The following is a 23,083-nucleotide window of genomic DNA, read 5'->3' on the forward strand; positions in this document are numbered from 1 at the left end:
TCATTTCTAAATACCTCTGGCCATGTAGTGTGTTTAAGCAATTGAAGTAGAGAGATAGAATTTGGTGGTTTTCACATCCAATGATATTTACATCCAATTAGAGAGATAAAAAAAGCACACAACCTCATCCAAAAAATGATTATGTTTATTTTCTTATTATAGAGGTATCCCCACACTGGGACTTCTATCAAGAAAGCCAAAACATTACCAACACTATAATCAGAGCATAAACAATGACTTTATGGATCAAACGGTCTAACAGTGTGTTCAAGTCAGCAAGCAAAACAGGAAAATGCACTGCGCAGGTTCAAAACTACTTAAACCAACTTTCATCTCCCATCCCGAGTTTAACCACAGACTGCACTAGAGTAGCATTGCATTCTATGCTTGCATTGGAAAAGGATCATTTTGTTAGTCTTGACGCTGCTTCTACTTTAATTCTAGATTAATTTTAGCTTTCGTACTGTCTAGTAAAGGGGTTCAATGTCACGTTTGAACTCAGTGACCATAAGACATGCACATAAAACAATTCTCTTAATTTTATGGTAATCTTATATATTAGAGGCTAGAGGTTATATAATCTTAGTGCAGATCATAATAAGCAGTTTATCTGATTTTAGACATCTGCAGGATCTGTTACCTTTCAATTGTCTTATATCTTAGGTTGTCACATGCATGACATACGAACTTCCCCAAGCAAAAACTTGACTGGAAAGGATCAGTTCACACAGAGGAATTTGCCGCAGATTTGGGGCCGGCTTCTGCCACTGAATCAGGAGCAGATTCCTCCCAAATCGGCCTCCCATTGTTTTCAATGGGAGGCAGAGATTGCAGCAAGATGAGGAAAAAGAAGTGTCCTGCCCAATCTTGCTGTGGATTCCACTCATGGAGTCCACGGCTCAAGACTCCGTTCTGATTAGCCCCAGGAGCAGGATGCCACGACGGAATGCTAATGCACTGCATCGGCATCCCGTCAAGGCTAGCCACGCGAAAAATGAGTTGAAAACTCTGCTTCATTTTCTGCCGTGAACTGAACCTAAGAAAGACTTGAGGTGACTACTTGTATTCTTGCCTATTATCTTTCGTTTTACACGTGAATTATGTGTACAATGTGTGTCTGTAAATTGCACTACTCCACCCCATAGTAGAGCTCATAAACAATGGAGCCATGTCTCCAAGCTCCTATTCACATAGCACTCCAAAACTGCATAATTTGTTCAACGTTCAAAGCCAGAAAATATAATTCAGTCTGTAGTAATAATGCAGTTGAATCAAGACATCCGTCTGTCATCAAACAGCTTATGAAGATAAGATGATGTGTGTGTATATTATCATAATATTGTCAAAGTGTTTATTTTTTTATTTATTTTTTTTATATTTTTTATATTATACTAGCTGTTACCCACGACTTCATCTGCGGTGATTGTAGAAGTGGGTATATACAGGCGCGGGTAAGGTTTTCGTACTGTGTATAAGGGATGGGATATGAAATGTAACTTTGTATCTTGTTGTTGCTGTAATTCATAGAATACGTGAGACTTTTGTGTTGAAGGTAATTTGTATTAGAGCTGCTATATATACGGTGTTGTGAGAAACTGTACATAGTGACTTTGGGACAGAAGTATTTGAAGTTCCCACCGATGGCATTTTTTGATTTTCGTTTTTGACTCCCCTCCTTCTAAACCCCATAACTTTTTTATTTCTCCACTCCCAGAGCCATATGAGGTCTTAATTTTTCCTGGGACAAATTTTTCTTCATGATGCCACCATTATTTATTCTATATAATGTACTGGGAAGCAGGGAAAAAATTCTGAATGGGGTGGATTTGAAGAAAAAATGCAGTTCTGCGACTTTCTTACGGGCTTTGGTTTTAGGGCGTTCACTGTGCAACCAAAATGACATGTCCCCTGTATTCTGTGTTTCGTTACGACTCCGGGGATACCAAATTTATATGGTTTTATTTACATTTTGACCACTTAAAAAAATCCCAAACTGTGTTAAAAAATTATTTTTTGAAAAGTCGCCATATTCTGACAGCCGTAACTTTTTTATACGTGCGTGTACGGGGATGTATAGGGCGTCTTTTTTTGCGGGACCGGGTGTACTTTGTAGTTCTACCATTTTCGGGAAATGTTATTGCTTTGATCACTTTTTATTCAATTTTTTATCAGAATCAAAACAGTGAAAAAATGGCGGCTTGGCACTTTTGACCATTTTTCCCGCTACGGCGTTTACCGAACAGGAAAAATATTTGTATATCTTTGTAGAGCGGGCGATTTCGGACGCGGGGATACCTAACATGTATGTGTTTCACAGTATTTAACTACTTTTATATGTGTTCTAGGGAAAGGGGGGTGATTTGAATTTTTAATCCTTTTTATTTATTTTTGTAATATTTTTTTTACTTTTTGTAAACTTTTTTTTTTTTTGCATTTATTAGACCGCCTAGGGGTATTGACATGGGTGGGCGGTGTCGCAGATTGTCAGAGCGGTGGGGTCGGCAAACATGGCTGCTCCGGAGCGTTAAAGAGAGCCTCCTGGAGTATCGTTAAGGTGAGGGGCAAAGTGGTAAAATATATGTATATGTGATTGTGTGGGGTTAGGGGCGAGGCTGAAGAGGGCAATATGAATTTTGTGGCTTGCTATGGTCCAAAGCGTGTGAGATTGCAGAGATGGTGGTGTGAGTTTGGGTTTTGTGGGGGTCCTGGCACAAACGTATGTGCGCTATTGTGACAAAAAGTAGCCTATTGCGCAATCGGGTGTATTAACTATGTTTGTGGAAAATTTCAGCCAAATCGGTGGAGCGGTTTTTCCGTGATTGAGGAACAAACATCCAAACATCCAAACTCACAAACCCACAAACTTTCACATTTATAATATTAATAGGATATTGTTAAAGTTTGTATGTTTGTTCCTAATTCACGGAAAAATGACTGTTATGAATTTATGTTCATATACTATATTACACTGCTATTGGCTGCAGCTTATCTCAGCTTCTGATAAGCCAGGTCAGTTATCTATCTATGTAAACACACAACTTAACCCCGAGTCCATTCTGTACATGCAATTGCATATTATCTGATCAGCTCAAGGCAACATGCTGAAACGCTGGATGGGAAAACACCTTTAATCCAAATTGGCAGTTTCCTACTTTTAAACATGCTGGGAAAAAGAAAACCTAATTTGTTGCGAAATTCTAAAACAGCGGTAGGCAACCTTTTTTGTTCGGCGTGCCGATTTAAATTAAAAAATCAAAGATGAGGTCCTCGGAGTGCCGGGCAATAATTGTAAAGCCGACAACACCTACACTAAAGTCATACAGCACAGGGGTGCTGACATACTGTGATCCAAGCCACATGCGCTTACCACTATTTGCCTGGATACACATGTTCTTTTCCATTAGAAGCAACGTAAGTACATGCGTAACCCACAATTAGTGGTAATGTATGTGACTGGGAGCAGAGTGAGGTCATACCTGTAAAGAGCTGACACACAATGTACCTGTATGCTCCATCCAGTCCTCGGCTGTTAGTAACTTCAGTATTCTGTAAGGGAGCGTTCACACTACCGTCGGTGTCCGACAGCTAGTGTCTGATGCTAATGTCCGCACAAGATTTTGAACAGACATTAGCAGCGGACGCTAGCTGTTGGACACAGACGGTAGTGTGAACACTCCCTAAGTGAAACGCAGATTAATTTCAGTCACTTTTACTTCCTGGCGGTGCAGTAACAGCAAAACCCCAGTCAGGAATTAATGGGTGTCACACTTACACCAAAGTGACCGCACTGGTGCCCAGGAACTGGATTTGGCTATAATTGCATCTAGTTACAGTGTCACCACCCAATAGAATCACACTAAGGCTGAGGCCCCACATTACAAAAATGCAGCTTTTTTTTATTGCAGATTTAGCTGCGTTTTTTTTCCGTCAAAGCCAAGAATGGCTAGAAAAGGAACGGGAAATATATAGGAAGCATCTTATATGTCTCCCTCCTGCTCAATCTACTCCTGGCTTCGGCTAAAAAAAACCCAGCAAAATATGCAACGAAAAAAAGCTGTTTCTGCAACGTGGGGCTTTAGCCTAAGGCCCCCACGTTGTTGGAACACAGCTTTTTTTGTTGTATATTTTGCTGCGTTTTTCTGAGCCTAAGCCAGGAGTGGATTGAACAGAAGGGAGACGTATAAGAAGCTTCCTATATATTTCCCATTCCTTCTGTAGCCATTTTTAGCTTTGGTTGAAATAAACCGCATGAAAATCTGCAACAAAAACGGTGCGTTTCTGCAACGTGGGGCCTCAGCCGTACGCCTCCTGCATACAAGTGGCACGCATGTGGTTTTCACTGACCTATATGTTAAAAATGAATTGACAGGGCTGCAAATGCAGACAGATATAGGGGATGTATAGGACACATATAGGGGATGTATAGGGGATGTATAGGACACATATAGGACCTGCTCCATAGTTTTCAGCTCTTCAATTTGGCCAAGATACACAGCCACAAAAAGAATGGCTGTATATATGGGTCAATTGAAATATATAGGTCTGTACTTTATCCACAGTTGTAGATAAAGAGTCTGGTCATGTGCATTGCAGGTTACAACTCAATGTGCCTCATATTAATAGCAGTTAACCCCATTATGTCCCTCATATTAACCTCCTGTGTGCTTTACATAATTGACACTGATATGTGAGACATATGGAGGTAATAAGTGAACATCTTCATTATATAGGTCCTTCATTAGTACCCCCATATGTCTCACACCTCAGTAACCCTTATGTGAGCCACACAGGGGTTAATGTGAGGGACATGATGGGGTTAACTGCTATTAATGTGAGGCACATGGAGTTACTAAAACTAAAGTAATAAAACCAAATGCCTGACATTAATAAGACTAGTTAGTAACACACACGTACCTGGTGTTTTTACTTTCACTTTGCTTCCTCTCCTCCTCAGGGCTGCAGACGGCAGAAACTCCTCACATGTAGCAGCAGGTCCAGGGAGCCCTTATCCTGTGCAGTGAGAGGCTCACCTCTGATTGGTGGCAGGGAGAGAAGGGGGCGTATCCTACACCTCAGCTCTAGCAGAGCAGTGAAAGGACGCTCTCTCTCTCTCTCTCTCTCTCTCTCTCTCTCTCTCTCAATTTAGAGTATGAAAGTTGCAGGCTGGCTGCCGTGCCAACAAAATATGCCTCGCGTGCCAGTCTTAGCACGCGTGCCAGGGGTTGCCGACCCCTGCTCTAAAACAACGACAGCTATGAAGGCAGCCAGAAGTCAAGAGTTCTCCTCAAGCAGAGTTGACGGAGATCATCGGCGCAAACAACATGCTCATTATATGGTTTGCCAGATGCTGAGATGCCAGAACAATCACGGGCACAGCATGAGGAATGAGTTCAGTGGCAGGCCAGCTAAACGGCTGCAGAAACACCGGAGCAGGCGGATCATCGACGCCAACAACACGCTCATTATATGGCATCCCAGCGTGCTGCTGAGATGCCGGAACAATCACAGGCACAGCGTGAGGAACAAGTTCAGCAGCTTAAGGACAGCTTAAGAGCTGCCAAAATGGCAGAGGAGGCAAACCCTTGAATTCAGCGCACTATTGACTTTCCCGATCTGTGCCCCGGGTAAAGTACTATCGGTCCTGGTACCGTAGCTCTTTACAGTCAGAAGGGCATTCCTGACAGTCTGTCAAGAACGTCCTTCTCCACAGCAGCTCCTATCACGCTGTACAGTGTGAGCGGGGAGGAACGCCTCCTCCCCTCCTGATAATACTCATCGATGGACGAGCACTGTGAGCAGAGGGAGGGGGCATTCGTCCCCGCTCACACTGTACAGCGTGATAGGCGCTGCTGTGGAGAAGGACGTTCCTGACAGACTGTCAGGAATGCCCTTCTGACTGTAAAGCGTTATGGTACCGGGACCGATAGCGCTTTACGCGGGGCACAGAATGGGAAAGCAGATAGTGCGCTGAATTCAGCGCATTGTCGGCTTTCCAGCAGTATATGGAACTGCCTGTGCCCAATCTGATGAAAGGTCCTCATTAATTGCATACCAATCTCTTTACTAATGGATAATATTACCCCGACTGCAATATTTTGTTTATCCAATGTAAACTCACAAAGATTATACAGTCATATCTCTCTGACTCACAGGCTAAGCTCTCCTCTCCATCCCCTTACACCCAGCTAATGAGATCGTTCTCAAAGCTTTGAATTCACTGAAGGGCCAAAAAAATAAAATCTAAAAAATGATGATTAACACAAGGAATAAGAGAAAAACAGAGTAAAAGTTTCTTCATGGGATGGGGTCAATACAAACATCAGATCTGGCTTATTAGGTTGGTGTCGTCATAGAGCCCCTTAGTCTTACAAATCATTCCCATTCACAATACTTTAAACATCCTACTGGAACAGAAAACTATTTAGAGCTAAAGATCACATATGGGAAAAGTAGTAGAGAAAACTTATCCAACCAAAACATTCAAATACACAGTATATATCCCACAATTTATATAATGGTTCCCATGTAGTAAGCTGCGTCACTTGGGTGTGTGTGTCATTTAAGGGATCAGGGATGGTAAAACAAAAATCTAAGATGAAATAATACTTTGGTAATCTCAGAGTGTATTTTGTGGTTGAAAATATTGGAATTTGCAAAATTAGGCATGGACTAAATCATCTGTATACATATATGTATATCTACAGTATATGCAAGACGTTCATCTAATTTAAATAGGCTGAAAATTAATGAAATCATTAATACAAATAATGGCAAGTAATAGCAGAAAATAAACCTAAGAAATAAATTTGGAAGCTCTGTATTATATACTTTAATAAAATATTTGCCTAATACCACTGTACTCCATTACGTGACTGGTAGGAGATGGAATTCTTTAGCAAATCCAGCAGTGTTAAATCACTTAAAGGGAACCTGTCACCATGAAAATGTTGTGTAATTTGCAATGTAAAGATTGCGAGTCCTCCGTAGCTTGATACCTTTCTAAATATTCTACTGAGGACTCTCAATATTTTCATTTCATATCCACTGGCTAATACGGTACAAAGTGTAATTGGCAGGCAGTCATTTACCCAGTTATTTTCCTGTTCTTTCTATACTTACAAGTAATTGAGTGGGTGGTTCTAACAGTGTTTGACAGCTATCACTGTATACAGAGTTGTAGAGATGAGGTGGTCATTCACTGTTAGGATCATCTGCTGGACTCCTTCTAAGTATAGAAAGTACACAGAATAAAACGTATAAAATTACTGAATTTTATCCCACAAAACTACATATCACTCTGCTCAGCTCGTCCAGCTTTATAACATGATGCCCACAGATATTGGGCTGGATTTTTAGGAATGACAGGTAGGTTGGTAGTGGGACCTGTCATTCCACCCCCCTCCAGTCCACACTTTGGGGATGTTCCGACAGCGACTCAGCTGCAGAGTCTGCTCACTTAGGGAGTTTAAGAAGTCAGCTCCAGCAGCAGACTTTAGGCAGAGCTTATGCTTGGTTCACACATCAGTATGCCATCCGTCCGTTTGAATTCATTTTGAGACTAAAAAGGGACTGATGCACATACTGATTGCATACTAACACCTTTTTATGCTGATAGCAAACGCTGTCCGTCCCCTAGAGGACAGATAAGGGGATTAAAAGTAGCAATTGTAAACACAGTAGAGATAAGGATATATAATAAATGTCCTTATCTCTACTCTGTTTACAATTTTCTACTTTTAATCCCCTGACGCTAGGTTCACACCTGCGTTCAGCTGTCCGTTCTGTGGTTTCCGTCTTCTGCATGCCAGAAGACGGAAACCACAGACCGGGTCCGGCCGTGAGCAGTGGTGAGCGTTTTATGCTCTCCGCCGCGAAACCGTTTTTTTAAATCCGGACACAGAGTACTGCATGTCCGACTCTGTGTCCGGATTATAAAACCCGGTTTCGTGGCGGAGAGCATAAAACGCTCACCGCCGCTCACGGACGGACATCTTTCTCACCCATTCAAATGAATGGGTGAGAAAGACTCCTGCAGTTTTCCGTCTCCTGCTCTGTTTTATGCAGGAAACGGAAACCTGAAGTACGGACACCTGGGCGCAGATGTGAACGAGCCCTTATCTGTCCTCTACGGGATGGACAGCATTTTCCATCAGCATAAAAATGTGTTAGTATGCAATCAGAATGTGTATCAGTCCGTTTTTAGTCTCAAACTGAGTTCAAACGGACGGATGGCATACTGAAGTGTGAACCAAGCCTTAGCTGGAGAGCCAAAGAAAGAGGTGAAGCAGAAAAAAAGAATCTTTAGGTCTGGGGACAAAAATGGCCTAGGGGAGGTGCAGAAACAGTTGAGACAACTAATCAGAGAAGAGAAAGCCATCTACAGGCGGAAGATGGAACTACAGATGGGGGAAGGTAGAATCTCAAAGGTGTGGGACAGTCTGAAGGTGATATCTGGACACAAACAAAAGGCTGGTCCTCAGATAGAAGGTGACAGGAAGTGGGTTAACGAGCCTTAATCTATTCTTCAATAGACTTGACTCCAAACCAACTCTCACTTCACCAGCATGTCAGCCAACCCCCTCCCCTCACACACCAAGACCCAACCCCCACCAACTGGCAGTAAATTGCACTCTGGCTATCTGATCCTCAAGGAGTCTCAAGTGTGTAGGGAAATCAAGAGAATTAAAGCAGACAAGGACTCCTATTACATCTTCTCAGCTTATGTGTGTCTACTTCTGTATTATATTACTGTGTATTATCCTGTATCTGTATTACGATGCTGCTGTAACACACTGAAATTTCCCCACTGTGGGACTATTAAAGGATTATCTTATCTTATATATACACACACACACACACACACACACACACACACACCACACACCAAACTAAGGGGCTAATAGATGGATGTCAGCTATTTAAATATGGCAGCCACTGGAAAGTTGAGCGGTCGCCATAGCCGCAGGGTCTCCACTGTACTATACAGTGCAGGCACTGATTGCGGGTATAAGCAACCCTACTGCCACGGTCAAAGCTGATTGAAGCACCATTTCATAATGGCGCATAGGTTAGTGTGGAAAGCAAGTCCCCAGGAGTGAAATTTGAGGTTTTAGGTCTACAAGCATGATAGTCGGAGCTTATTGAAGGCTCTCAGGGCCGTCTGCAATAGACTCCTAGCTGTAGTCAGTGAGAGCATTGAGTGATGTCACTTGTTCTATCTACCTCACAGGTCCAGCGTTATGGAAACGCTGTGTAAACAATGGGAGGAATAATTTCACATAGCAGGAAAACAAAGTAACATTGTAAAAGCATTATATTTAGGAAAAGTCTTCAGTTTACATAAGCCACCAGTATAGATAGGATCCTTGAGATGGGAATACCCCTTTAACATCTCTTGCGTATTTTGCAAGAAATACTTCATGATTTACCTAAGGGGGAAAAAAGCGCCTGATACATACAATACAGGATATGTCTAAAAATAAGAAACAGATCCCAGTCACACGATTAAGGTATGGCAAATATGTCAGCAGTATAGAGCAGGACGGATAAGATCTAGCTTTATTCAGGCAAAGCCACCCATCATGTGTACTCAGTAAGTGGCTTAGAGCAGAGGGTTTTCACTCCTCAGAGCTGCACTTGAATGAATCTCATTGCTCAGCACAAGTAAAATGCATCAACAGAACTTCCACCTAGGACTTATACATGTCATATCAATTCCTGTACAAATAGTCAAGAGGGTGGAAGTCCATTAGATTATGGTCAAGCACTTTCTGAAGTGTGATGGGAAAGTGAAAATCTAAATAAATCAGTATAGCCAAACGCCTCACTGAACTGTGTTGTTGGCTTAGAACCAGCAGAAACTGGCTTTGCAGGCGAGTCTGTGAAGTGTAACGCGCTACACTTAACCAGTTTCTCCTCTTAGAGTTTTATTAGAGCTGAAAGCATCTTTAAGTAAAACACATTTTCCCCTCGCGGTTTTATCTTCCGTCCTTACTGCCAGATAAATTGTCTACAACACTCCGAGCTTGCGCTACAGGAGACAATGCCAGCTGTTCCCGGAGAGGATACATAGGAGGTTAGTCACTGGATATTTTACTGTATGCTATGGCAGGAAAGCACATTTTTGTTTTATAGGTCCTCCATTGTCACTCAGAGCTCATATAAAAGAACCGTGAAAAATAGGAAAAACTCTATTTATGACGAGAAAAATTGATTTAATTGTTTGTATAATCCAAATAAACTTTAGGGCTGGCCTCCGGAGAGGAGCATGCCAAGAAATTGTCATTTAATCCATAGAGCTCACATTCTCTAAAACGGACATAGGCACCTGCGAGTCTGTCTTTCCTTTCACTACAAGTTCCAGCATATCCTGTCAGTAAGATGAAAACCCATCCAATGAACTGCATATTACAATGAGTACTGTAAAATGCGAAGCAAAAGCACCAAGACTGACTTCTAAGCTTTAGAAGCAGCCTAGCAGTAAGACGGAAAAAAAATCAACTTCTTTGTCCCCAAGAAAGAGTAGTCCCCATCAGGCCACAGGACAACTGATAGCTAGTCTGACCTAAAGATGCAGTTAGCACAGATGTGGTTAAGAAACATGAGGTACAAAATTGGTATCAAACAGTTGGCCAGGGTTCAGTACGAAGACAGTCAGGTCAAGCAAAGTCAGGCAAGCTGGGTCAGACACAGGAAATCTCTGTACCGTCAGCAGTCTGTGCTTGCCAGTGTACAACATCTTCCAGCAGGTATCACCACCAGACGCACAACATGAAGCTCCTGGGCCCCACTGCAAAATCTGTTCCTGTATAACTCCTATATTGAGAAGACACACCTTATGTGTCCCCTAAGGTTCTTGGACCCTTGTGTGACTGCATCTTCTGTACTACATCACGTTACAGCCCTGATACCACCAAGTTACCTTCGCTACAATCTTTCCATTGCCTGCTCTTCCACTGTACCATGAACTTGCCCTTTTATTTGTTTCTGTTGCTGCTGCCAGGGGTGAATTCAGAGACTATTTTTTTGGAGGAAGATAGAGATAGGTGCAGGTCCCAAAGGGGAGTCCCTGCACGTTCCAGACATTTATGTGCTGTGGTACCAAACACTTTACGATCCTGGGAGAGTGAAATTTGAGATTGGAGCCGGAAATTAAAAGCAAAGGAGACAAGCCAAGAAGCTGCTTGCCAGAGAGATGAAGCACTTTGGTAGCTCATGACAGCACGCAGATAGATTCCAAAATGTACTCAGTGACTCCTCACTGTATGTTAATATAGAGTGCCTAAACTGGCACTTCAAAGATTGTTCAGTGAGCGATTTTTGCCTTTTGTTTGGCTGTAAAGCATATTTAACATTTTTCAACACAGGACAGGTTAGGAACTACAATAAAGGACAGAGAATTTTAAAAAATGAAAACAATCGATGATATGCTAACTGTAAATGTAAGAGTAGAACTTTCTAGTAGCACATCTGTGACTGACTTTTGTTTCTTCTTTAACATGGTTGAATTTATATGTATTATCTTCTAGGAGATATACAATAACCAAAACAAGCAGCAAAGACTGAACCTATGGAAAATTATGAGAAGTATTGTGGTGAATAATAGTTGGAGGAGCCATCAAAACATCAACTTCCAGGAAAAATTAAGGAATTATCCATTATTTCATCCATTTCCCAGCAGATACTGAACTGATGGCTTTCTGCTCATAAAGTAAAAAAAAAGCTTCAAGTGTCTGGCTCTGCTTATCCACAATCTTGTAAAACTTCAGAAGAACTGCTCACAAGCAGATCCACAGCAAATGTATGTGTAACTATCCTGGCAATTATGTAGACGATGGAACAGGCAGCTAATAACATCAAGTAACTACTAATGAAAGCTCATGAAACGAGCCAGGGAACAATTGAATCCAATAAAGGGTCCATTGAACTATTAATGTAGGGCCCTTAGTCAGCCCACTGCATGGTTCACCACTTCAGGAAAGTTGCAAAGTTATTAAAAACATCCCTTTCATTTCAGTCATGGTCTTTGAACCACAATTTATTTACACATATATACAGGTCTATTTAGTATATTCCATATGCATGTTATCACCAAGATTACTCCTCCATCCGCAGCAGGGTGGGACACATTCTCCAAAATAGAGGATAATTGGGGTTGATTGTTAAATGAGTGGACTCATTACACACAAACCTCTGAATACGAGAGCTGATTGAGAGAAGCTAGAACTGGAAAATCCAACTCTATAACATCCATATGTCCTAACATTGTGCAGGACAAGCCCCTATTTGATGCACAAATAGTGCACAAGTATACAATAACTTCTTCCCGGTATAGTTTCTGACCATAGCACAATCCCAAAGACACATATGTACCCAATACCACCTGGATTCAACATGGCGTCCTCATGAGTAAATTTTCTTGGATACAACACTCTGAATAGCTCAGCTGCAGTTTAAGCGCTTTTCCTCGAGGACAATGATTCATCCTGATTCACATCAAATTTGAGTAAGAAAATAATTGCACATCTGCGACCCGGATATAACGTACTAAAAGTATCAGTTAACCAGGAGCTCAAGAGCTACAAATTGGCAGGATATGAACTTGCATCTGAAGCTTACATCAAAACCCAGCTGATGCTACACAAGAGCTGCTGCAAAGGCACAACTCCAAGAATGATGTTCACCTGCGTATGTGTATCACCTATCCTTACACAGCTTTCCAGGTATTCGCTTATTTGTGAAGCATTTGACTAAGATATTTGTTTCTTTGTTTGCAGAATTAGAAGCAGAATGTACAAAAGCCCTGAGGAAGCTAACTAACAAGTTGAGGCCAAATCCAAGACAAAAGTTCTCCGTAAAAAGATGCAGGAAGAATGGAATGTACATGATAATGCATACACTGACACAAAACAAGAGACGTTTCGATAAAAAGAAATTATTATAATTCAATTTACTTTGGAATTTAATATAATGCATCTCATGGATGAGATTTTTAATGCTAGCACAATCAACAAATCATTCTAAGTATATTCGTAGGTATACCATATTATTTCTTTTTTATGATCTAAACTACATGGTGTGATCAAACGGCTAAGAAAATCTTCTTAAGCAATGAGACTTTGCACCTTATTCTAATTAGTTTTATATTTGGCATTCAAGTGTTTTATTGTTACCTATTTATTTATTTTAATACTATAGCAACAACGTACTCACCAGCACTTTAGAGACACTAATCAATCAAAGCAAAAGGTGATGTTCACATTATGGCTTCTCCTGTAACATATCTTTTAGGTACGGTTGTGGAAATAATCAAATGAATGTAATTAATTTGCCATTTCAAAGAATCATGATTCTGATTTTCATTAGAATTGTGACATCAATGTTAGCTCTGTCTTGGAATCTGATATCTTCCATGTAAGGTTTGTCCTTCCACCTTTCTCCAAAAGTAAGCCCTACTCCAAAAATAAGCCCTGGCTTGATTTTGTAGGGTTTTTGGAGTGAGCTTGCAGTAACAATAAGTCCTAGTTACAAGTCAGTGCCTCCAGGAGCTAGGTAATGCCACGTTAAGTCACAGAGACAGAGAGCGTAACCCTAACGATTTTAAAAAATTCAAGTGGAGCGAATCAGAAAAGATTCTGATTCTCTCTGGTGCCTGAAAGATAAGACCTACTCCGAAAATGAGCCCCAGCCTTTTATTTGGAGAAAAGAAATTAATATAAGACTCTGTCGTATTTTTGGAGAAACAAGGTATGATCAACAGTTTCTTCACTATAGTCAATAGTTAGGTGGTAGGAAAAAGAAAGTCAACATCAGATATCAACTTCAATGGACTTTTTCTTAGTATCTTTAAGTAAAAACATGAAAATCAAGTTTAAATCAAGAATTGCCCTTAACCTTGACAAAAATTTAGATTTAAATTTTTAGGCAAAAAGAGCCCAACTCTACTTTTTGGTATGTGTGTGCAGGAAGCTTCGCACACTTACTGTCAATAGGCTGCTTATATATAGTTTCCTGCCGGTAGAGGACTCATCATTGGAGGTCAATAGCTGGGGATCTAAGGCAAGTACTGTGTCCACTGAGAAAGCAGTGAAGGGAGAGGAGGGAATCTCTCTCATGTCTATCAATCAAGCTGACAGCTTCAAAAAAGGATTAGATGCCTTTTTAGAACAATCTAGCATTGATGGTTATGGAGGTGTATAGACTGTCATGACGTTCCCCATCCCCTGGTTGAACTTATGTCTTTTTAAACCATACTAACTATGTAATAAAATGAGTAGACAAGCAGTAAAAGTAAACTTGCAGACATACGGTATGAAATGTTTATTAATACAGGTTTCTGTTAATCTACTGTGGCTGAACATATAACAAACATTATTTTCATTCTAGTTCATTCATCTAGTCTAGTGATAAATAAAAGGTCTCTCGTGTATTCTACTAGGTTTACCTGTAAGGCAAAGAACTAATGCTACCAGTAAATAACGAGATGAAGCTTTGATGGACAATGTCAGAACATGAACAAATGTTATTAAAAAAAACAAAAAACTATTCAATAGTCACTACTGACTTAGTAATAGTAAGACTAAGGATAATGTATACATGTACATATATTTGAGTGAAGAACTTTGAGGAAAACTAAGAATATCTCGGAAATTTCATGGTGAAGCACATTATACCTGCCTTGGCTCATAGAATTTTTGAGATGTTCCTAGTTTTATGGAGTCTAATTGGTATAAACAGAACTTAAATGAAATTAAAGAATTAAGGATGATATTGCATTATAAGGCCTAGTTAGTTATGACTACAGAATGTCTAATGGCAGCTCTAAACACTACACAGAATATTGGTTAGAAAAAGAGAAAGCTTAGATCTTTATTCCCAAGAAACCTCACTCATGTCATTAGTATCTTCAGCAGAAGGAAGAACAAGGAGTCCTGGAAGTGATGATATGGCCCCTACTGAGACCTGATCTCATCATCATCCAACCAGTCTGGGATTACAGAAGGATCTGAGCAGGCCTACATCCTCAGAGGATCTGTGTTAAGTTCTCCAAGATGTTTGCAACAACCTCCCTGCAGAGTTCCTTCAAAAACGGTATGCAAGTATCTTTGGAAGCAAACAGTGTTCACACCAAATATTGATTTGATTTAGATTTCTCTTTTGTTAATCCTCAAAGGTTAACCACACAAAGGTTGCAGCAGAGCTTGTGGAACTTGCATACTTGTAGGTTACTGTAGCTGGCATCCCAGCTGGTCCTATTAATGCTCGATTGGTGACAAATCTGGCAACCAGGCATATGTGATGGCTCCCCAAATCAGCACACCAGCACTCAAGCGGCAAACACAACCTGAATTTTTCATAGCAGTCCAGTCCACATCACAAACAAATGTGATAGTGACTGGATGTCAATAGCAGGACATATAATGGGTGTCGTGACACCAAATTTCCTTGTGCTAATCGCCTTAAACGATTTAAGCAGAGACAGGGGTGTGTAATGAAGGAGTCTGGATAGAGGACAATTAAACTTTGTGAGCTGCTCGTGCTCGTTGGTCAAACAATTCTCTCAACTGATGCCTGCCTGGACCTTTCTGGAACCTGTTCACTGTTTGTGCATGCCCTTATGTAACCAATGCTCCCAAAACCTCATCACAACTAGATCAAAACAGTCTAGAGGGCAGACAAGTCATTGAAATGATCACGCTACTTCGCTCAGTCCAATAATTCACCCTTTCTCAAAGTCTCTGAACTGGGCAGAATGTCTCTGATTGCACTGCAGAGGAATGTCTAGTTGTCACCAATCTCTCACCAAGAGTACACTACCCAAAAGTAGCCTTTAAGAAACTTTTTGCAGGGCATCAGAGGAAGCACTTTTATGTCAAGATAGATAGATAGATAGATAGATAGATAGATAGATAGATAGATAGATAGATAGATAGATACTGTATTTTTCGGACTATAAGACACACTTTTTTTCCCCAAAATTTGGGGGGAAAAGAAGGGTGCGTCTTATAGTCCGAATGTGGCGCCTGGCAACCGCTGTAATAGAGAGGCGGATGCCGGCAAGGGATAGATGCAGGTGCCGGGGCCTGAGACATCGCTACGCTCCTCTGCCCTGCATGAAGCCAGCAGCGGGAGGGGCGATGCTATTCCGCTCCTCCGTCCCCCTGCCGCTGGCTTCATGCAGGGCAGAGGAGCGCAGCGATGTCTCAGGCCCCAGCGCCTGTGCCGGCATCTATCCCTCGCCGGCATCCGCCTCTCTAGTACAGCGGAGGCCGGGTCTGTATTGGCGGCCCCTTCTCCCCCAGGGCCAGCCCCATACCTGTGAAGTTGCAGGCCAGCTCTGCGTGGCGATATCGCAGGAGCCGACTTGTTCGGGTGACAGCCGGGAGCCTAATGAAGGCTCCCAGGCCTGTCACTGCTATATTAGTATTGCGGCTGGGTCTATGACCAGCCGTAATACTAATAGACAGAATGTCCCATAGTCGGCAATACAGTTGTATTGCCGTCTATGGGACTTGCAATCAAGTGACTGCAGGTTCAAGCCCCCGGGGGGAATAAAATAGTAAAAAAAAAATTAAAAATATATAATAAAAAAAATGAAATAATTAAAAGTTCTAAATCACCTCCTTTCCCTAAAATATATATAACAGTAGAAAATCATATATCATAAACCACCGGGTTTTTTTTTTTCAATACAAGGTGATCTAAGCAATAGATATTCCCCAAAATGGTACAACTAAAAAGTACATCTGGCCCCGCACAAAAAAAATAAAACACTCTATGCGTCCCCGTACAGCTGCGGGGTCACCTGTCAATGTGGCCTTGCAGCTGTTGCAAAACTACAACTCCCATATATTAAATATTTTACCATTTTTTGCTTCAAAATTTTTTTTCCCTATTTTTCTCCTCTAAAACCTAGGTGCGTCTTATAGTCCGAAAAATATGGTAGATAGATAGAACTTAGGAAGGTGGCCTTTTCTCTCTGGATTTGCACCCACTACTGGAATTGAGCTTTGCTGCTTTGAATTTTCTTTTTCTAGATAGATCGATCGACAAATAGATAATCTATCTGTCTTTGTGTGTGTGTGTAAGCACTTTCTTGCAGATGTAAAAGAGAAACAACAGTAGTATATAATTGCTCGTCTGAATCATTGTAATGTATTGGGCTACATTCACGTCAGTGTTCATCTGGCACAAAGTCCTTCTGAAAACACATATGAAAAAGGTCTGCAAGCAAAACTTTTTTGTCCAGCAATGTAAGGTAGAAAAAAAGATACCCATTATAGTCAATAAAGTCCCTTGGGATCTTTTACTGTCTTTTCTATAGATGAAACAGCTATACTATTTAAACCATTCTCCTAGTCCTATAATGGACCTAAAGAACTGATACAAGGACGCAGATGCGAACACATCCTTAGCAAACTACCACATAGTATTCCAAGCGCAGACATAGCTGCCAATGCTTTCACTTATAGGTGTTTTCTGGAGAAAAATGTAGTTTCTAAAATTGGCCCAAGGCCTTCTAATGAGAACAATAAAATTCCCTACATACCTCCTAGGTTTACCATGCATACCCAGCGTCCTCACGAAAGTTTCTGTTTGTTCACATGCTGGTCTCAGCCATTTCCAACTCCTGTTATGAATCAACCGCAGGTTTCCCCCACTATAGCTTTACTTTACGAGTCTTAATTCCTGGCCAACCATTAAATAAAGACTGCCCAATGTAAATGGTGAAAATGACACAACAAAGCAGAGTTTTGTGTAGTGTGCATCACTCCATAGAGGATTTCTTCAATTCATGGGGCAACCTCTTTAAGCATTCTGCTCTGCCTCCTACAGTGGAGTAAGTACTGTAGGATTATTTAGCATTATGCGATTTCCATTACACTTTTGTACAGTCCTGCATAATATGTAGACGCATCAGGCAGGTATCGTAAAAAGCTATAACTTGCAAATCAATAACAATACACATTTATATTTGTCCTCTTACCATCGAACTTTGTTCCAGGTCTGAGTGGCTCCTAGAGGTGACCCAGCCACCATGGGCACTTGGATCGGAGTGGGCTGCTTGTTCATTATCAGATCCAGCTTCTCCTCTAAGGATTTACAAGTCGCTTCTAAAACTTGCAGTTTGGATTCAATGCTGTCTAGCCGCAAGCAGATAGTCTGGTTGATGGAGAATAAAAAGGACTAGAAAGGAAGAATGGAAAAGTGTATAAAATAAAGGTACAAAGAAATCTCTTCAAGACAACCATACAAAATTGCTAATAAAATTGGCTTCTAGATGGTTGGACTTCTCAAAGATGGGCATATTTGGAGAGGTTTATATGTATTATTATTTTGAGAAATTTTCTTTATACGTTTACAAGCAGAGAGGTCCACTGCATGATATGCAGAATGTGAAGTCTGTATGCCCTGTAACTATATAGGAAATTATGATGAGGTACATCTCTGCTATAAGAGTAAGGACCCCCTACTTGTCTCAGTCACTGCTGAGCCCAGACAGTAAACCTTAGTTTACTAAATTGCTCCAGATTCCACCCAAAACTACAGGTGTAGAATCAGCGGGGGGAAAAAAGGAGATCTGTTAATTTATAGACAGGCACCAAGCTCCGTTTCACTGACCTTTCATAGGACATAATATTTATAACATAGGAAGTGAACATTTTAATGCTCAGATTAAGAATATTTATAAGTGTAACTTGTCTTATAGTTCCTGCAATGTTGTAAAACTTAAAACCTATATTAAAATATTCCCAGTATATTCCAGATGCCTAATTTTCAGAAACAAATCCAGTTCTGAGATTAAGCTGGGGCACAATTTACTTTATTTTTATTTTTACATACTTGCTGACAGAAAAATGTAGGTAAAGAAAGGAATTTATACTCTGACCTTGCATAGAAATCATCTGCATTAAAAATGTAATTTTAAGGCATAACCTTGAGAAACAGCAAGTTTGCCATCTAGTGGCAGGAAGTGGGACTATAGGCACAAAACTAATTAAAAACATTTAAAAAGTGAAATTGTGGGTGACAATTCCTCAATTGGATAACAAAGGTGGCAAGACATATGAGATGCAGCAGCCAAGTCCTTTGAAATTAGATGGACTTTATAGGTATACTAATATAATAAATAAATACATACATATAATTTATATAGAAAATGTATGTATTTATATACACATACACACAGACAAGATAAGTCTGTAAAGAGAACACAAACAACTTCAAGTGGGTTTTTTTGGGAGGGGGGGGGGTGATTACAATTTTGACCAATTCTTATTATTATAGGCTATCAATTTCAGATCAATGGGGGGCCATATTTTTGGGGTTCCGTTAGATCCGCTATTTGAAGGGGCTGTGCATTTAGAAAGGTGTGGACAACAATGTTATACACAATTTATCAAGTGGATAAGATGTCACATACCAAGAATATTTTTCCAAGCTAGTTTTGCCCTTATTACAATTTCAATAATTTAAAAATTTTTATAAACGTGTAGGCCAGGTGATTTTATTCATTTTTGAAATTTACTTTATTAGGCTGGATTTGCAATTGCGTTGGAATCTTACAATCAGTAGAGAGTAAAATACTGGAAATAGGACATATAAAACCTGCAGAACCCATTAGAGTCTATAGCGTCCTTGGGTTTCCACATGATACCACATTTTAAGTGGACAGAATCTCCGAAAGGAAACCCGAACACTAGTGTCATACAAGCATAATGTAATGCTTTTGCTTCAAAAAGGACCTAGAGTCACTGTCCCTATGAATACAGTAACAAGCACTGCAGCCTCTTCCCTGTGTCAATGATGTTGCGTTCATATGGTACAGCAGCAACTCAGTCCCATTCAAGAAAATGGGTCTAAGCTGCAATACTAAGCAAGCCTGTACACAACATATGGCACTGTGCTTAATATTCAGTAAAGAGGCCGCAGTGTTCAATCAACCAGTTGATCTGTGGGGGTTCCAGGTGTCAGGCACCCACTGATCTCATATTGATGACTTATCCTAAAGGTAGAGGTTTGTTGACATGTGAAGAAAAATAAACACTGAAACCTTTATGGATGGATCCTGACAGTTGATTTCTATGCGCTGTCGTTTTAGTGAAGGCGCCATATCATCCTCTGTGACTTCATGGTTCTCTAAAATAACTATGAAAAAGAAACAAAAATGAAACAGTTATCAGGACAGAAGTTTATTATCCTGGACAAAAAGCGGGTCAGCTGGATGGCTGCCAGCTGTTTCCACTTTCTGACCCCGTGTCCTGAGGCAGCTTGTAAACACACGCGTCTTACAGATGACACACAGCGGGTGGGGTGATGGCGCACGATAAGACATTCTTCTTGCTCTATACAAGGCCGATCCTCTCCTGGCTATGAGTGATCAATGAGTAAACAGTTTGTAAAACCTAGAAAGAATAAACTATTCGTGCAAGCATCTGTTCAAAATCCAAGCATCTTATTTTCCTCAAGTGACCACACATCTGGCCCCTAGCTATTGAGCTAATCTACAATCGAAGACAAAGCAATCAGATAGTCAGTAACCTCATGTCAAGATAAGATTGGTTGGAATGAAAGAATTATCAGACAAATTACAAAATTGCTTATAGTCTGAATGGTTTGAAGATTTCAATTTTACGCACTTTGCCAGGATCCATCAGGAAATTCACAAGATGCTTTTTAACAGAGACTTCTTTCCCATTGAACATGAGCATTCTAAACTTAAAATAACCTGCATAATAATGAGGGAGTTGTGGCAAAGAGCTGCCATCCACAAGGCACCTAGTATCACTACAATAGGGAACATTTATTAAAAGAGAAAAAAAAAAAAAAAAAGCTTTAGCTGCCCTTTTACTGAAGAAAATGACAGCTGTAACTTCTCCAGTTAAAGAAGACATGTCGGGTCTCCTGATTTTTCTCTTTTAGTAAACAATGACATTCCCCATGTAATAACAGTTGTGCAGCATCTATTCTTGTAACTGTTCAGCCGATTTATCATGTCTTGTGCACCAGACAACCATGAAATAAAAGTCACAATGTTTTTACACAAGTCAGAATTTGTATGCAAAATTGTGACTTTTTAAAAGGAGTTTCCGGGATGTAGAATTATCGTTAAGAGGCCGGGGAAGGAGGAAAAACAAACAGAAAACCCAAACTCACCACCTGAGACACCCAGCACGGTCTGGTCCTGCTGCTCCTGGGGTCTCATTCCAGTCTAAGTCCTTGCTGCACATGAACGCAGATTGAACACCAGACCACAGGGAACAGGAGAGTATGGGTTTTTGGGTCAGTATTTTTTTTACCTTCCTTTCAGAGATATGCAATATTATATACCACTATAAAGCTAACAGGGCCCTGAATTTGGCTGATCCCAGTACACACCCCGGTGCTAGAGATCAGCACTGATAGTTTGTCTCTTAATATTCGTCTGAAAGTGGGCAACCCCTTTAAAGAAGACCTATTAATAGTGTCATAGATACGCAGTATTATAGAAAGTACAGATTTCTCTCCGCTGTCAAAAAGGTGGGTATTACAGCCTAGAGTCATCGATGGGCTAAGAGTACACACACACACACACACACACACACACACACACACACACACACACCAACACCTTCCCTAGTACAAGTCTATGGAAAAATACTGACCTGTAGGATCCACCCTTCTAAGCGTGGAGGGATATTTGTGCCAAAGTTAATGGCACTGATATCTCCAGTACCAAGGAATGACAACAGTGCCATGAATTCAGTGAACTGTCAGCTTTCTAGCAGCACATCTGTAAGACTAACAAAGTTCTGCAACCTGCATGCCACTTTCCTCAAAGTAGGCAAAGCAGGGTCAGTGTGTGGGTGGGACCCATCAATCTATTTAAATTCAACCCTTCAAAGTTTTCTGGCATAAATTATGCCAGAAATCTACAAAATCAAGAAGCTGGCACAGTCCAGGGAGGATGTGCCTAAGTTATGGTGAGGCATGAACATTGTCATAAATTAGGCTTAAATGCTGATCTTGACACATCAGCCCCTATTTTATGCAATTCCTTCTAGAAATGTATGTCTATTTAGCCAAGGTGGTATTACCAGCTGCGGGGGGGCAGATGGTGTCCCTGTACTGAACAGGCAATATTAGACTGTGCATGGACGAGCGCCAGATTCATACTTTTTTATGAAGAAACAAAGTTATTCATATTAAAAGAAAAAAAAAAGATGCAGAAATGTGATTTCAGTGGGAACGTAATCACCTACTACATGTCAGAAGACATGCTAGGAATGGCGACAGGTCCTCTTTAAATGTTCACTAGCTTTTCAGTCAGCTTAGAGGACGTTCACACTATCATTGTAACCTTCCATTGCTTTAGGCCCAGTAAACATCTGCGTTCATGTTTCCATTCGGGGAGTCCACTTGGGGTTACCTTCAGGAAACCCACGGACCCCATAGACTATAATGGGAACTGCGTGGTTTCCGCTCAGTTTTAGCACGAAACATGCAGAGAGAAAAGTTCGGCTTGCATCAACACACATTAATAATGGTAGTGTGAACCTAAAGAGGAAGGTAGTGTGATCCAAAGGGAAGGGTTGCAAAGTTTTTTTCCTCTTTTCTTAAGAGTACCATCTTTGTTTGGCAACTGAAATAACAGCAGCACTTATAATGTGCTCTTTCCTAGTCACAGCTGCACACGCAGATAATGTGTATTTTAAAATGAAATTGAAATGGTTGCTTGAAAAGCAGATAAGGGCTTGCATCACAAATCTTTAAGACATCTTAAAAGCAGGCAAGGAAATGAGACAAGGCCATTTACAGTCTGCGCAGAACTTAGTGGAGGCTACAGTGAGCGATCTGTACTCCAGACAAGTAACTTCAATTAACTTACAAATAAACTGCAAATGAAAAAGTCAGTTTAGAAGTTAATAAACATCAATCTGAACAACATTTTATTGGCCAACAAAAATAAACTAAAGGAACCATAACTAGTTATATCTTGGTGCTAAATACAAAAGTGCATACAGCCAATTCTCAAACAATGTATTAAAAGAGCATTAAACCTTGAATACTGTTTATTTAGTAAGGAAGAACTACTAAGAACATT

General features: G+C 40.6%; 1 protein-coding gene across 1 annotated transcript in view; it reads right to left on the reverse strand.

Moving 5' to 3' along the window:
* Positions 1-23,083, reverse strand: part of BANP (BTG3 associated nuclear protein) — a 361,989-nt gene that overhangs the window by 297,626 nt on the left and 41,280 nt on the right. Inside the window, exons 3-4 of the mRNA XM_075282162.1 lie at positions 20,054-20,148; positions 17,987-18,186 (exon numbers count right to left, since the gene is read on the reverse strand). Of these exons, the coding sequence (XP_075138263.1) occupies positions 17,987-18,186; positions 20,054-20,148 (295 nt within the window). The remainder of the gene's footprint in view (positions 1-17,986; positions 18,187-20,053; positions 20,149-23,083) is intronic.

The sequence above is a fragment of the Leptodactylus fuscus genome, chromosome 7 (genome assembly GCF_031893055.1).
Source record: "Leptodactylus fuscus isolate aLepFus1 chromosome 7, aLepFus1.hap2, whole genome shotgun sequence".
NCBI lineage: Eukaryota > Metazoa > Chordata > Amphibia > Anura > Leptodactylidae > Leptodactylus > Leptodactylus fuscus.